Below are 17145 nucleotides of genomic sequence, written 5' to 3' on the forward strand. Positions count from 1 at the left end.
TAGGGTGTCGGTGCCTGCTCTTCCTGATTCTTTAAGAGGCAGTGTGCACATTCCTAATGTGTCCCCACCTGGAACTTAAGGCAAGACTTAAGGCAAGTCCACCAATGGGAAGATGTCTGAGCTACATTCTCTCTGTGGTCAGTTACTGTCCTGGTTCTGCTCTTGCTCCGCCACCCTGGGGGCTGTATACACAGGCCTGAATCCTGTATCCTGAACTTGTACCTGTGTCTCTTCTTGTCTGAACCAAGTTCTATCCCTAAACCTGTTGTATCCTAGTCTGGATCTTTTCCTACTCTGCTGTGTCTGTTCTTTTTCCTACTCCTTAGGCCGGGGTCACACTTGTGAGTGCAATTCGAGAAACTCGCACCTCAATACCCGATACTGCTGCCTGCGGTTCGGACCGGAGCGTTCAGCTGCATAGAAATACATGCAGCTGCACACTACAGTCCCGAGTGCCGGCAGCAGTGCCTGGTATTGAGGCTAGAGACTTGCGCTGTATTTGCAAGTGAGACCCCGGTCTTATATTCACAGTATCTGAACCAGCACCTATCTTTATTCTGTTGTCTCTGTACAACATTACTGACCTTGGTGTACACTTGCTACTTCACAGTAAGTAGCTGTGTAAATCTGCTCCTCTGCTTCTGCTCTGCACCTGCGGGTCTGCTTCTACTCTGCAGCTCTGCTTCTGTTCTGCATCTGCTGCTCCTTGTTTGTCCAGTCTGAACTGGGTCCTATCTGTTCCCGTATTCATGGGGGGAAGGAAGTCCCGAAAATATAGTTTCTGCGAGCCCTACAGTCTGGGCCGAGGGGAATGGGAGAGCAGTGCATTGTTTGATCGACACTGGGTCACAAGTGACTACTCTGCTGGAAGCTTACTTCAGACAACACTTCCCAGAGGTCTCGCGGCCAGAGTGGGGACCAGTAATAAGATTAACAGGGGCCAATCAGTTGCCCATCCCGGTCCAGGTGTGGTTTGAATGGGGATTAAAGAGTGCAGGAAGGATGTAGGCCACAAGGGGGTCGTGTTGATCACAGGAGATGCCGGTCGTGGACCCATAAAGACTCTGGGAATGAATGTGAAGGAGATAGGGCAACTTTTGATTAATGAGCCACAGGAACCTTTCTTGAACCAATGGAGCCCACGAACCCTTCAATGGTAGGTGTTCCAGAAGTTAATCTGAAAAGCTCAAGCACAGGAGACGTCGGGAGACAGAAGAGTCTTGGGGAAAGTGATGGTACCAGCAGCTGCAAAGATGACTTTACCACCCGGCCAGACAGTGCTCACATTTCCAGTGCGAGCTTGTACTCCTCTGGAGGTAGTGGAAGTGCAAATCAAACCAACAGCGATGGATCAAATACCCCACCTGGATTGCTTGTCGCTCGATCACTAGTCACAGTAAAAGATGGCAACGTTGTAGTGCGGTGTGTCAACCTGGGGACTGAAAGTCTACCCTTCTACCCAAGAGCGAAGTGGCAAAATCCTGGGCATGCCGGAGAAGCTAATGCCACCCCAAGTAGTTCAACTGGCTATGGTGCGAGGGGATCCCTGGACTCTAGCAATTACAGCAACACCGGAGACCCCGTCTGGTAGCAGGAAAGAGGGTCGTAGGATCTTAGAGCGGATGCGGGTGGAACTAATGGGACTGTCACCTCAGCAAGTGCAGCAAGTAGAGGATGTACTGGAGCATTATCAAGAAGTTTTTGCCCGCCATGAAGATGACTTCGGTTGCACGCAGACCATCGCTCATAAAATTCCTACCAGGAATGCCGCACCAATCCGAGAAAGATACCGTCAAATACCTCCTCAGATGTATAAAGAGGTGAAAGAGATGCTGGTCCATATGCTGCAAAGTGGGGTGATACGAGAGAGTCAAAGTCTGTGGGCAGCCCCCATTGTGCTGGTCCGGAAAAAAATGGGACTCTGCGGGTCTGTCGATTGTAGGCGGCTGAATGCCTGCACCTTACGAGACTCTTATCCATTGCCAAGAATTGAAGAATCCCTCTCTGCCTTAGGACAGGCAAAGTATTTTTCCACCCTTGATTTGGCTAACGGGTACTGGCAGGTGCTGATGGCAGAACACTATTGGCTGAAAACAGCATTTGTATTGCCCATGGGACTATTCGAGTTCAATCACATGCCCTTTGGCCTGACTAATGCCCCAGGGACGTTCCAGTGCTTGATGGAGAGATGTTTGGGAGATCTGAATTCTGAGGCTTCCTTGATTTACCTTGATGACATCATCGTCTACGTGCCCACCTTTGAAGACCACCTACAGCAGCTCGAACAAGTGCTGAGCCAGTTACAGAGTCGTGGCCTGAAGGTGAAGCCACATAAATACCATCTCTTCCTTAAGCAAGTTGAGTATTTGGGGCATATTGTGTCTACTGAAGGAGTAAGACCTGCACAAGAGAAAGTGGCGGCGGTGCAAGAATGGCCCACCCCTATGACGGTGAAAGATGTACGGGCTTTCTTAGTACTTACCGGCTACTGTCCAAGAAATGAAGTGGCTTCAGGCACTCACCATCCCAAAATGATCCTTTATTCGGTAAAATACAAAAACAGCATGGAGGCAAAAAAGTGGAGACGTACTAGATGACAGCTGTTTCGCGCACACAAGTGCTTCTACAGGTCTACTATCGAAGCTTTGTGAAAAACTTCACTCGTATAACGAACCCTTTGCTAGAACTATTAAAGGGAGGGTCAGCCGGTTCAAAGAACCAAACAATCCAGTGGGGAGACTGTCAGGAGGAAACCTTTCGAGCCTTGAAAATGGCCCTCACCTAGGCCCCCAGTCTTGCTTATGCTGATTTTTCACAGCCATTCCTCCATCATACTGATGGAAGTCTACATGGCCTGGGAGCAGTCCTGTCGCAGGTGCAAGAAGGAAAAGAACGGGTGATAGCCTATACGAGCCGGTCCCTGCATGATTCAGAGCGAAAACCAGACAATTATAGCTCTTTCAAGTTGGAGTTGCTGGCCCTGTTATGGCCCATGACTGAGAATTTCACGGAGTACCTAACTGGATCGGAGGTTCTGGTGAGGACCGACAACAATCCTTTAGCCCACCTTGAGAATGCAAAGCTAGGGGCCCTACCGGGCCTTGGAATACTCATGCTGACGGCCTCTCCAGAGTGGCACACGAATGTCCTGGCCATGATCGAGATGAAGAGCTGGAAGCAGAGGAGTTTCCTGGATTCCAGAACCTGTTCACCTCGTTGGTGGCAATTCAGGGACAGATCGAAGAGGGGTCTGAAGAACAGGTGCTAGAGTGGTCTCGGGATGACTGGATTCAACTCCAGCAGATGCAAAGGAGACTGCTCAGCTGCGACAATGGTGGCGTTGAAGCAACTCCCTAGTCGGAGGGAGAGGAATGTGCTGTCCTCAGGCACTCTGCGGATTCTGGGACAATGAGAAAGACTCTGTTTGAAAGACATATTGTTGTATCGGAAAGTGAAGCTGTTGCGAGAAGAGGGAGTTACTTGGCAAGTAGTGCTCCTGGAGAAGTCTATCAAGGTGGTGGCCACCAAGGCTCATGAGCAAGGGGCTTACTTGGGTGCAGAGAAAACATTCCGGTGGCTACAGAGATTGGTGTATCACCCACGACTGAGGCATGCGGTGAAAGATGCTTGCCAACAATGCAGAAGCTGTGAGCTGGCTAAGCCCCCAGAACAGCGGGCCCAAACACAGACCATTGTGACCTCCGCCCCTTTGGAAGTCTTGAGGATCGACTACCTGACTGGAGGACCAGCGCATTTTGGCTACAAACATTGTCTGGTGATGACTGACCACTTCATCAAGTTTGCTGTGGTAACTCCAACTAGAAATCCGACTGCCGAATCAGCCGCACAGGCCTTCTGTCGAGATTTCATCCACGTGTATGGTTGCACGAAAAGGATCCACTTTGATCAAGGTGCCTGCATACAAGGTCGAGTTATGGAAGAACTCCACCGTTTGTACCGTATTGGGAAGTCTGGAACAACTCCCTATCACCCTCAAGGGAATGGGCCTGTGAATGCTTCAATCGAACATTGATCCAGATGTTACGCACTTTGGAAGAAGACCGAAAGATACAGTGGCCTGAGATTGTGGCAAAACTGTTGTGAGTGTACAGTAACCGAGTGCACAGCACGACAGGGTTCACACCATACACCTTGTTGTTCGGGTGAAAAGGACAAGAGATTACAGAGCTGGACCTGACCCGGAGGAGGACTCCCCATTGACGGTGTCCACTTGGGTTAAGGACCATCGGCACCGATTGCAGACTGTCCATCGACTTGTGTAGACGAAGTTTCAGGAACTTAAGCACTATGAAGCGCCACCTATTCTCGGGACAGCTCTGAAACCTGGGGACTGAGTCTTGGTCCAGAATAAGCGGCCGCGGGGAAAATTGGAAAGACGGTTGGAGAGGACTCCACACCAAGTGACACAATGGGTTGGCCCCGATGGGCCTGTGTATGAAGTTCAGCCTGAACAGAAGGAGGGAGCACCCACTAGAGTGGTCCATTGTAGCAGATTGCGCCCTTGCTTGTCCAGAGAACCCAAAAGTGGAGATGAGTTACCAAGAACCGGGGAGGTGCCCCCAGCTCTGGTTCCTGACTTCGATGGAGAGGAGATAGTGTTAGCTCTGTGCTCAAACCCCAATGATGTGCCACCTACCCCTCCTGAGGAGATGAACAGAGTCACCAATGCTGGAAGTCACTAACGCAGCAGACTCACCGGGTCAAAGCATCCCTTTACTGCCCATAAGTCAGCCCAAATTACACCGGTGAGAGTGAACCACAGCTTGAGTTCCTCCCGCCGGCTATGAGCAAGATCAGTTTATTTGACAACGAATTATCCAAGAGTCGAGAATTGTGAATGACTAGTGAAAGAGCTCTCACCTGTGGAATGGCGAGCTAAAGGAAGGCAGGGGTGTAGAAGGGAAGACTGGGCTGCTGAAGGGCCAGGTCCAGAACTGCTGGGGTCGCACCTCCTGTTGCTGGAGGGAATGCAACTGCAACCGGTGAGAGACGGTAACCTGGGTGAAGGGGGCGTGACCAGGGTCAGAAGCTAAAAGGAACTATGTGGGAACGGAGGAGAGATTTCTGCTAGAACACTGAGCAGGTGCGGATCGCAGCCACAGTGAGGATAGTGATAGGCCACAGTGTGCAAAGACAGGGCGGCAGTGTGTGAGACTCACCCATACCGGCGTGTGCGCAGGGGAGTGTGCGATGGACAGAGCATTGCGGTACGGACATCTGGGTGTTGGCTGACACGCAGGGAGCATTCAGGTGATGGCTGCTACCCAGAGAGACACATGCCGAGTGGAACCTTGCTCCTGGGCCAGACAAGTTCTATTGGATTCATGTCTGAGAAATGACTAACCTACAGAAGCTTCCAGATGCCATTTTTGCTTGCCATTCTTGGGTCCATTTAGCAGTACGGCAAGGAGCTCCATCTTCCATGAACAGAGTGGATGCTTCACTCAGCAGCTAACCTGAAAATATTGTACACCTTGCAGAAACCAAGCAGTAGGATAAATAAGTTTTAACATCCATGTTTGCCATTTTTGTCAAGAAGATACTCTGAAATAGAGGGTAATGTCCGAAAATCAGCGTGTCTAATTACTTGTGGGTTGTCTATCTACTGTTAACAAGATGAAAGTTGATTCTGCAAATAAAATATATTTAAAATTGACCTTTAATTGGATTTTATTATTTACACTGAGTACACACTCCAACTGGCCCTGCTCTGATTCTGGAACAGTTTTTCCTTTGTTCTGTGCTCTTTTAATCCAAAGTTATGCCCCATTGTAGTAAAGATGCAAATGTTCCCCTAAACCAACTCGATGTATACAACAAGACTTTTTTCCTGTGGGTTTGGTCGTGTTCTGATTGGCCAGAAGAGAAGGCAAATACCCACAAAGAAATTCTGTTATGTATTCCCAGTAGGTTCAAGGGAACGTGTACACAATTATTACTGGGGGACCTAATTTTGTAACAGAGATGCACAAAAAGTAAAAAACTATTCCAGAATTAATTTAGCAAAACCACTTGGAGGAGGTACTCAGCTTAGATTGAAAAGTCAAGTGAAAGGTCCTGATTAAGGCCGGGTTCACATTAGCGCTTGAGTCCGCAGCGTTGTGATGCGGACTTCTTTCCTGAAGCTCCGCCTACTTCTGCATGCATCTTGCGTACCTATCTTTGACATTGTGTATGCAGGGACATGAGTTGTATGCGGATGCGTCTACATGCGTCGTTTTGAAGTGCCCTCCGAACACAATATGTTGCATTTTCTTGCGTGTGGCGGGCACGTCAAAACGACACTCGTGGACACATCCGCATACAACGCATGTCCCTGCGTGCACAATTTTGAAGATAGGTACACAGGATGCATGCGGAAGTAGGCGCAGCTTAAGGAAAGAAGTCCGCAGCACCACGCTGTGGACTCAAACGCTAATGTGAACCTAGCCTTACAAATGAATAACCGCATAGAATATTTGAAAATGTCTTCTGTAAAACTATTATGAAGTATTCTTTTTGTTAAATTCTGTCATTTCTTTATTTTTCCTGTTCAGAATTACCGTGACTGCAATGTGCAACATGGACTTCAGTCGTTTCCCTTTGGATACCCAAACTTGTTCCTTGGAGCTTGAGAGCTGTGAGTAATCCAGGGCAATGTACAGTTCGTTTTGACATTCTTCTACCTTCTGTTCTGTTTACTGGTCTTTTATTAGTCATTTGAAGGAAATCAGGATAAGTCCTAATAACACTAAACTATCCAGTATAATTACACCTACTAAATGCTAAACAAAAAGGATGAATAACGAAAGCTGTCCATATATTAATATTTCTGCCAAGAACAACTCACAGATAATTGTTCTAAACAATCTGCTTTCTCTTAACAATTGTATCGATGAGCAGTTGAAACTTAGAGGGCTTGTTCATTGTGCATTACATAGCCAGTTATTCTAAATGCTGCCGGAAAAATAAAGAGTCCTTAGAGAAAGGAGCCCCCATGACCAGCTCCGGGTTGGGGCTTTTGTATTGCACTAAACAGGACAATACCTTTAAGATACTACCTAAAAGTAACTATCTACACTGGAATAACATTTTGTTCTAATCTTATAAAATCTAAATAAATTCAACATCACCCAAATTTACGTAATAGACAGTAGTAGGAACTTAGGAGTTAATTCATTCATACTAATAGACATCGAAAATGGTGAAATCTTGCCAAAAGACCTCATTCTTTAAAAAGACCACTGCAGACCAGATTTCCTTCACAGATTTTTAATATCATATCATATACCCTGCATACTGACCATCTTTGAGAAAAACCCCTCTCTAGAAAAGCACTTTTCAATGAAATCGCATTCTATTCAGTAAGCCCTCTTTAGTAGCAGCTGCCACTTGTTTGCTTTGAGAAAGATAGGAAGGTTTGATTGGAAAAGTTGGGTGAAGCGAAAATCTATTTCTTGATTGCCATGTTGGACCAGATAAAAAACAATTGACCAGAGATTGCAATATATTTGGTTTCAAATCATGTTGATAAATTACTTTGTGTTGTTGTAAAAGGGGTAAGTCCCAATTTGGCCACACATAGATAAAGCAATAATCTTTATATAGCGCTAACATATTCCTCAGCGCTTTACAGTTTGCACACATTATCATCACTGTCCCCAGTGGGGCTCACAATCTAAATTCCCTAACTGTATGTCCTTTGGAATGTGGGAGGAAACCGGAGTACCCGGAGGAAACCCACACAAACACGGGGAGAACATACAAACTCCTTGCAGATGTTGTCATGGGTGGGATTCAAACCCAGGACTCCAGCGCAGCAAGGCTGCTGTGCTATCCACTGAGCCACCGTGGTGCACATGACTATATAAAATATTAATCCTTTAATTCAGAATTTAGATAAAAATAAGCACTCCCATCAAAGTTTGTATCCTCTTAATATATTGCAGTCATCATATTTTATAGCACTGTGCACATAAAATTGCTCATTTTGCCTTTCTACCCAGTTAATTCTTCTCTTTTCTATTAGATCTATGACATCATGTGATTAAAAACTGACTAGCTGAATCCTTCTAAACTCTATGTAGAAACAAGAAGTCTCTTTTTCATGCATGAGTCATCATTAGAACTACAATTCTACCTCACTGAAAACTCCCTGGCAAGGGGGAGGAGCGGAGCAGATGGGTTAGGAGTTGAAGAGAAGGATAACTCATGAAAGGGAAAAGAGATTGCTCTGGACTGGCTGCAATTATTGTCTTTTTTTAAATAGATGCCTATACTGATGAAGATCTGATGCTTTACTGGAAAAAGGGAAATGAGTCCTTAAAAACAGATGAGAAGATTTCATTATCTCAGTTCTTGATTCAGAAATTTCACACCACATCTAGACTCGCATTCTACAGCAGTACAGGTAACGAAAATGTCAGTGTAGAATTGTATGAGACCAATTTATTTACTTCAACATTAATCAACAATAAGGGATTCTATTAGTCTTACATGGTCACTGTCAATTCACAAACATAGTAGAAGTAAATGTAAGAAACTTTGTAATATATTAGAGAAATATGCTTCTTTCTCCATCTATGAAGCACTTCTTCTCCCACTGCTCCCCGAACTGACCGTTCACTCAGTAATATAGCTGCAATAAGTCTTGCTCAAAATAAGGGCTGTCTGCTCAATGAGGGATCAGATAATTTACAGCTGCCTATAGCACACTCTAGTGCTGAATTCACAGCTATGCTGCTCAGTACTGAACAGCTCAGTACTGGATAGTGTTTTACCTCACTATAGTGCTAAATTCACAGCTATGCTGCTCAGTACTGATGTGTTTTACCTCACTCTAGTGCTAAATTCACACCTATGCTGCTCAGTATTGATGTGTTTTACCTCACGCTAGCGCTGAATTCACAGTTATGCTACTCAGTACTGCTGTATAATGTCCTCTTTGCTGCTGCTTCTTCAAAATATGTGAAATATTCACACAATAGAGCAGGAACTCTTCATGTTTTTGTGAACTGTGTGTGGGGAGACTTCATACAAACTAATCTTGCCCTTTTAGTTCATATACAAATAAGAGAAAATTAACGATACCTCCCGCAGAAAGAAAAACTAGGTAAAAATGCAGTATAAACATCATACAATAGCAAGAAGTAGTGTTATCACAGGAGATGGCAGGTATGCTTTAAAGCAATTGCTTACTTTGATCACCAATGTCCAAAATTCTTAATAGCAATCAGAACTATTTTTTTTTTTATACAGATCTCAAAATCCCCTGAAATGCTAGTTTTCTATTTAAGTGATTTCTCAAGAGATATTTTTAACTCCTATTCCAAATATGCCACCATGTAAAATAGATTGATTTTATACAAGCGCTGTCCCTCTGTGCTCTCCCAATGTTATGCTATGGTGTGACTGCAATAACTGACAGCCTCACCCTTTCTAAATAAAATATTGCTTTTCTTTCTCACAGGATGGTACAATCGCTTGTACATTAACTTCACATTGAGACGGCACATCTTTTTCTTCCTCCTACAAACTTATTTTCCGGCGACTCTAATGGTCATGCTTTCGTGGGTCTCCTTCTGGATAGATCGCAGAGCAGTCCCTGCCAGGGTCTCTTTGGGTAAGGCACAATAAAAACAGAATTGTTGACCATTGTTGCATTGTCATTAAAAAACCCAGTCATTTTGACGTGCACCACTAGGAAAACACATTAAATCTATAAAGTGTTGAAAGATTGGTTTACTTTTGTTCAACCTGCATGAATATATTAGGCTAGTTTCACACTAGCGTATGGAAGAGCTGCGGAGGGATGCGTACTTCCTCCATGAAGCTCCAACCACGGCCGCACCTCCTCCGGTCAGCTCCATCTACGTCGGCATGCGGCGTGCGTGCCCTATCTTTAGCATTGGGTATGCAGGCCATACCGATGTATGCGGATGTCTCCGCATGCGTCGTTTTGACGGTGCGGCAACCTCAACAAAATGCAACATGTTGCATTTGGCACAGGTCACTGCACCGTAAATGACACAGGCAGAGGCATCCACATACATCAGTATGGCGTGCGTACCCATTGCTAAATATAGGGTATGCACGCCGCATGATGCCATAGGCGGAGCTGACCGTTGGAGGTGCAGCCATGGGCGGAGCTTCATGGAGGAAGTCCGCATCCCTCCGCAGCTCCTTCATACGCTAGTGTGAAACTAGCCTTAGAAAGTTGCTTTCAATAGATATTCTACCACGTAACGTTAACTGAATTGCTTCTTATAGCAACAGCAACGTTTCATTAACCTCTTCATGACACATGACGTACAGTTACAACATATGTCATGTCCCTCAATTTTTAAAAATATGAAAAAAATAAACCCCCTTTTTGCCCCATGAGATATAAAACAATAAAAAAACACATATTTGGTATCGCTGTGTTTGAAAAAGTTTTAGCTATCAAAATATAAAAATTAAACTGATTGGTAAATGACGTAGAGAGAAAGAAAAATCAAAACGCCGGAATAATGTTTTTTTTGGATGCCGCAGCATTGCAATAAAATGCGATAATGAAAATATCAAATCTACCCAAAAATGATATCAGTAAGTGTCAGCTCTGGGTGCAAAAGATAAGCCTTCACACAGAACTATATACTGAAAATTGAAAGCGTTATAGATTTTGAAAAATGATGACACAAGCAAAAAAATTTTTGTTTACATTTTTTTTCCCATACTTAGATTAAAAAAAATATATATACAACTATACATGTTTGGTCTGTGCATTGTTGTACTGACCTAGAGGTAAGTTTTACTGTATAGTGAACTTAATAAATAAAAAAATTGTGAAATTGAACTTTTTTGCAATTTCAACGCATTTGTAATTTTTTTCTCCAATTTTCAGTACATCACATGATAAAATAAATTTTGTCATGTAGAAGTACAACTTGTCCTGCAAATAACAAGCCCTCACATGGCGATGGAAAAATAAAAAAGTCATGGCTCTTGGAAAAAGGGGAGGAAAAAACAAAAACAGCTGACTGGCCATGTAAAATTAAAATGTATTTCTGGACTTGTCTTGAAAATAGCTGCATGTGCATATAAATAGTTTGAGGGGTTAAATTCTGCTAACAGATTCCCTTTAACCCCTTCATGACCCAGCCTATTTTGACCTTAATGACCTGGCCATTTTTTGCAATTCTGACCAGTGTCCCTTTATGAGGTAATAACTCTGGAATGCTGCAACGCATCCTAGCGATTCTGAGATTGTTTTTTCGTGACATATTGGACTTCATGTTAGTGGTAAATTTAGGCCGATAATTTTTGTGTTTATTTGTGAAAAAATCAGAAATTTGGTGAAAATTTCGCAATTTTCAAATTTTGAATTTTTATTCTGTTAACCCCTTCACGACCAATGACGCCACATAGGCGTCATGAAACCTGGTTCAAATCTGACCAGTGACGCCTATGTGGCGTCATGACTTCAAAGCCCCACTGCGGGTCGGGTGACCGGGGTCACTGAAAGGTCACCCGACCCGCATATACAAGGGGCTTTGTAATTCACCACAGGGGGCGTGGCTTCGCCCCCACGTGGCTACGATCGCTCTGATTGGCTGTTAAAAGTGAAACAGCCAATCAGAGCGATAGTAATATTTCATCAATGAAAATTGATGAAATATTACAATCCAGCCATGTCCGACGCTGCTGTAGCATCGGACATGGCTGGAGACACCGATTCCACCCCCCCCACCGGCAATCGCCCCCCCGCAACTGAATGACAGCGGCGATCTGCCGCCGCTGTCATCATCTGCCCCCCTCCCATTCCCTCTGCTCCCCGCCAGCCTCCGATCCCCCCCTCACCCCCCCCGGTACCTCCTGAGTCCCCCCGTCCCTCCCGGTGTCCCTCGGGTCCGGATGATGGGCGCCGCCATCTTTGAAAATGGCGGGCGCATGCGCAGTGCGCCCGCCCGAATCTGCCGGCTGCAGATTCCATTCTTTCATTTTGATCACTCTCACAGTGATCAAAATGAAAGAAAAAGTAAATAAACCCCCCGATTATCACCCCCATAGGTAGGCAGTACTAATAAAATAAAGAAAATATTTTTATTTTTATTTTTCCATTAGGGTTAGGGTTGAAAAGAGGGTTAGGGTTAGGGTTGAAAAGAGGGTTAGGGTTAGGGTTGAAAAGAGGGTTAGGGTTAGGGTTAAAAAGAGGGTTAGGGTTAGGGTTGAAAAGAGGGTTAGGGTTGAAAAGAGGGTTAGGGTTAGGGTTGGAAAGAGGGTTAGGGTTGGAAAGAGGGTTAGGGTTAGGATTGGAAAGAGGGTTAGGGTTGGAAAGAGGGTTAGGGTTGGAAAGAGGGTTAGGGTTGGAATTAGGGTTAGGGTTGGAATTAGGGTTAGGCTTGTGGTTAGGGTTATGGTTGGGATTAGGGTTCGGGGTCTGTTGGGGTTAGGGTTATGGTTAGGGTTGGAATTAGGGTTAGGGATGTGTTGGGGTTAGGGCTGTGGTTAGGGGTGTGTTGGGGTTAGGGCTGGAGTTAGAATTGAGGGGTTTCCACTGTTTAGGCACATCAGGGGGTCACCAAACGCGACATGGTGCAACCATTGATTCCAGCCAATTTTGCGTTCAAAAAGTTAAACGGTGCTTCCTCCCTTCCAAGCCCCGACGTGTGCCCAAACAGTGGTTTACCCCAACATATGGGGTATCAGCGTACTCAGGAAAAATTGCACAACAACTTTGGGGGTCTAATTTCTCCTGGTACCCTTGGGAAAATAAAAAATTGGGGGCTAAAAAAATATTTTTGTGGAAAAAATTTTTTTTTAATTTTCACGTCTGCGTTATAAACTTCTGTGAAGCACTTGGGGGTCCAAAGTGCTCACCAGGCATCTAGATAAGTTACTTGGGAGGTCTAGTTTCCAAAATGGGGTCACTTGTGGGGGGTTTCTATTGTTTAGGCACATCACGGGCTCTGCAAACGTAATGACGACCGCAGACCATTTCATCAAAGTCTGCATTTCAAAACGCCACTACTTCCATTCCGAGCCCTTACGTGTGCCCAAACAATAGTTCCCCCCCATATATGGGGCACCAGCGTACTCAGGACAAACTCGACAACAAGATTTGGGGTCCAATTTATCCTGTTACCCTTGTGAAAAAAAAATTGCGGGCCAAAAATCATTTTTTTAAGGAAAAAAATTATTTTTTATTTTCACGGCTCTGCATTATAAACTTCGGTGAAGCACTTGGGGGTTCAAGGTGCTCACCACACATCTAGATAAGTTCCTCGGTGGGTCTAGTTTCCAAAATGAGGTCACTTGTGGGGGGTTTCCACAGTTTAGGTACATCAAGGTTTCTGCAAATGTAACATGTCACTACTTCCCTTCTGAGACCTGACGTGTGCCCAAACAGTGGTTCCCCCCCACAAATGGGGTACCAGCGTACTCAGGACAAACTGTACAACAACTTTTGGGGTCCAATTTCTCCTGTTACCCTTGTGAAAATAAAAAATTGCGGACTAAAAAATATTTTTTTTAGGAAATTTTTTTTTTTTTTCACGGCTCTGCGTTGTAAACTTCTGTGAAGCACCTGGGGGTTCAAAGTGCTCACTATGCATCTAGATAAGTTCCTTAGGGGGTCTATTTTCCAAAATGGGGTCATTTGTGGGGGAGCTCCAAAGTTTAGGCACACAGGGGCTCTCCAAACACGACATATTGTCAGCTAACAATTGGAGCTAATTTTTATTTCAAAAAGTCTAATGGCGCTCCTTCCCTTCTGAGCCCTGCCGTGCGCCCAAACAGTGGTTGCCCCCACATATGGGGTACCAGCGTACTCAGAACAAACTGGACAACAACTTTTGTGGTCCAATTTCTCCTGTTAGCCATGTGAAAATAAAATATAGCGTGCTAAAAATCATTTTTGAGGAAAAAAAATGATTTTTTATTTTCACTGCTCTACGTTATAAATTTTTGTGAAGCACTTGGGGGTTCAAAGTGCTCACTACACATCTAGATAAGTTCCCTAAAGGGGTCTAGTTTCCAAAATGGTGTCATTCAGTGACGGGGGGCGATTGTCAGGGGGGGTCGGATCGGTGTCACTAGCCATGGCTGGATTGTAGTATTTCAACAATTTTCATTGATGAAATATTATTAACGCTCTGATTGGCTGTTTCACTTTTAACAGCCAATCAGAGCGATTGTAGCCATGTGGGGGTGAAACCACACCCCCTGTGGTGAATTACAAAGCCCCCTGTATCTGCGGGTCAGGTGACCTTTCATTGACCCCGGTCACCCGACCCGCAGGGGGGCTTTGAAGTCATGACACAGGGTATGCGTCATGGGTCGGATTGGCACCGACTTTCATGACGCATACGCTGTGTCACAGGTCGGGAAGGGGTTAACACCTTAAGGACCGAACCATTTTGTACGTTAATGACTAAGCCAATTTTTACAATTCTGACCAGTGTCACTTTATGAGGTAATCACTCTGGAACTGTGATGGTTACGTGTGGCTGGACACACCGCCTCCAGCAGGGCGAATTTCAGTATTACACGTGAATCTGGATACCCCGCCTCCAGCAGGGCGAATTTAAATAATAAGGGGAAACACCAGGGAAACCGATACAATGGAGGGCCCTGCGATAGGGAACGGGGACGTGGAGACCTCCTGCACTCCCCTGAGTCAGTGTCTCTACACTCCTAACAGTCCCTATGCAGGTTCTGCATCTGGCGCCCAGCAAGGATACCTAAAAACCCTAGCTCGCCCTGCACCTAGCCCTTTCTAGTGAAATGGACGGTGCAGAAACTAATCCCACCACTGCACTGAAACACACAAAAGGAAAGGTACAAACAGGAATAACACCACTTAGCTTTGCTCTGTTGCTCTTGCTCCCAGCAACAGAAACCACCACCAGAATGCAGCTTTCCTCCAGAATCGCTGCTCCTTCACCAAGCTTTGTCAGAGCTGCAAGGAACTCTCTGTAGCTCCTTCCTCCACCAAGGATGGTTGGAAATGACCAATATCACCAACAGTGAGTGAGAGCACATGACACACCTTTATAGTTAAGCCAGAGGAATCACACCTGTTAGTGATTCCCGTGTAATAACGCTAACCACCACCGGGGGCAAACTAGAACTAAAAACACCACTGTGTAATGACCCTAATGGCCACCGTGGGCAAAACTAACTTTACGCAACCAGCTTAAAGAAAAAAAGGTTACAAGTGCTTTTATCTGTCACAATCCAGCATGAATCATGACAGGAACGCTTCAATGGGTCCCACTGATTCTGAGACTGTTTTCTCGTGCCATATTGCACTTCATGATAGTGGAAAATTTTGGTCGATATGACTTGTTTTTACTTGTGAAAATATCAGAAATTTTGCAAAAATTTCAACATTTTCAAACTTTTTTTTCTTATGCCTTTAAACCAGAGAATTATGTCACACAAAATAGTTCATAAATAACCTTTACTACATGAGAAATATATAAGACACTGTCACTAGCGATAAAAAAATGGGGATAGTATTGGCTGGATGCTGCTGATAGTTAAAATGGTTCTATGTGACAACCTGTATGGTGCCTCCAATGTTCTATATCACCCAAATACTCTCCGACCCTTCGTTTGAGTTCTCATTTTGTTTTCCTCATGTATTCTAGTCTGCAAGGGCAGGTTCCTTTGTAAACTACACTCTGCGTATGACTATTAATGAATTCACTTATGGTGAACTCCCTGTCCAGATTTGTCACTTTAAATATTTTGCCACTATGAATAGAGGGACAGACAATGCATTTCCCACGAGGGCTACATATCAAAATGAGGAAATGGTTGCACTCAATTGCATTAAGGCATGTCAATGTGAAATATATGAAGTGTGAATAGCGTAATGGCTTTTGAAATTTAGGAAAAACACATAAGATGCTTAGCACAAAATTTGGCCAAAAAATGTGAGCCCATTCACCAACGTCAAGGTGATCTCATCAAATGCTGCCAGGACCTAACTGCCTAGTGTGAACACTTACCTCTGGCTAATAACTTGGTAAAGCCTATATTTATAGGAAGGTAGGAACCAAATGTGATTGGATGTAATTAAAACCACAGCATGGTGAAGGGCGGAGTGCTCAGTCACAAAGCTAGCATACAAATAACAGAAAACTGAAGGCACATCAAGAGCTAGTCTGAATAGGTGCATACCAAAAAACAGCTTACATATCAAAATGAGGAAATGGTTGCACTCAATTGCATTAAGGCATGTCAATGTGAAATACATGAAGCGTGAATAGAGTAATGGCTTTTGAAATTTAAGAAAAACACATGAGATGCTTAGCCCAAAATTTGGCCAAAAAATGTGAGCCCATTCACCTACGTCAAGGTGATCTCATCGAATGGATGGACAAATTTTGTGCTAAGCATCCTTCTCCTGCCTGAGGAATCATAGCTCTTTTACAGAGCCTTTGTTCAGCAACCACAGCATCCACTGTGCCTCCATCTGCCTCATTATAGGGAATCTTCCACCAGAGGTTCCATCAGAATCACGTATTTCAGAGATTTCCATGGAATCTCTGTCTCAAGTGTTCAGTGTAGAGCGCAGAATACATGTGAACTGAGCCTTACTAAGATGTTTGTGAGGCAGAATGAACAAATCAACAGCAGGTCAAGAATTGGTTTTATTTATTTTTTACGTCATTCCTCATGCTGTATAAGTGATTAGACGACTTTAAGCGTCGGGTGGGTGCGATTACAGCGATACCAGATTTATATACCTTTTTAATGTTTGTCTGCTCTCACACACTAAAAGATGCTTTTGTTTTGCAAAAACTAGTATTTGCGCTGCCATATTTTGAGAGCTATAACTTCTCTAGATTTTTGCAAACAGAATAATGTGAGGGCTTGTTTTTTGTGGGCCGAGTTGACGTTTTTATTGACACCATTTTTGGGCACATAACATTTTTTGATCGCTTTCTATTCTGATTTTTGGGAGGCAAAATGAACAAACATGACAGAAAAACAACAATTTAGAATTTTTTTTTGGGGGGGGGGTTGTTATGCCGTTCACCATGTGGTAAAAGTGATAACAGTTTTATTATTCGGGTCAATACGATTACAGTGATAACACATTTTTTTACACAATAAAAAATATTTTATAGAAAAAAAAATTGCATCGCTTTA

The 17145-nt window shown here is 44.2% G+C and overlaps 1 protein-coding gene across 2 annotated transcripts in view; it reads left to right on the forward strand.

Annotated features, from left to right (window-relative positions):
- Positions 1–17145, forward strand: part of GABRR2 (gamma-aminobutyric acid type A receptor subunit rho2) — a 208551-nt gene that overhangs the window by 171832 nt on the left and 19574 nt on the right. For both annotated transcript variants that reach the window (XM_073589576.1, XM_073589577.1), the window contains exons 5-7: positions 6558–6640; positions 8270–8410; positions 9470–9622. In XM_073589576.1, coding sequence (XP_073445677.1) covers positions 6558–6640; positions 8270–8410; positions 9470–9622 — 377 coding nt within the window. The remainder of the gene's footprint in view (positions 1–6557; positions 6641–8269; positions 8411–9469; positions 9623–17145) is intronic.

Source organism: Dendrobates tinctorius, unplaced genomic scaffold (genome assembly GCF_039654945.1).
Source record: "Dendrobates tinctorius isolate UK_male_01 unplaced genomic scaffold, ASM3965494v1 ptg000111l, whole genome shotgun sequence".
Taxonomy (NCBI): domain Eukaryota; kingdom Metazoa; phylum Chordata; class Amphibia; order Anura; family Dendrobatidae; genus Dendrobates; species Dendrobates tinctorius.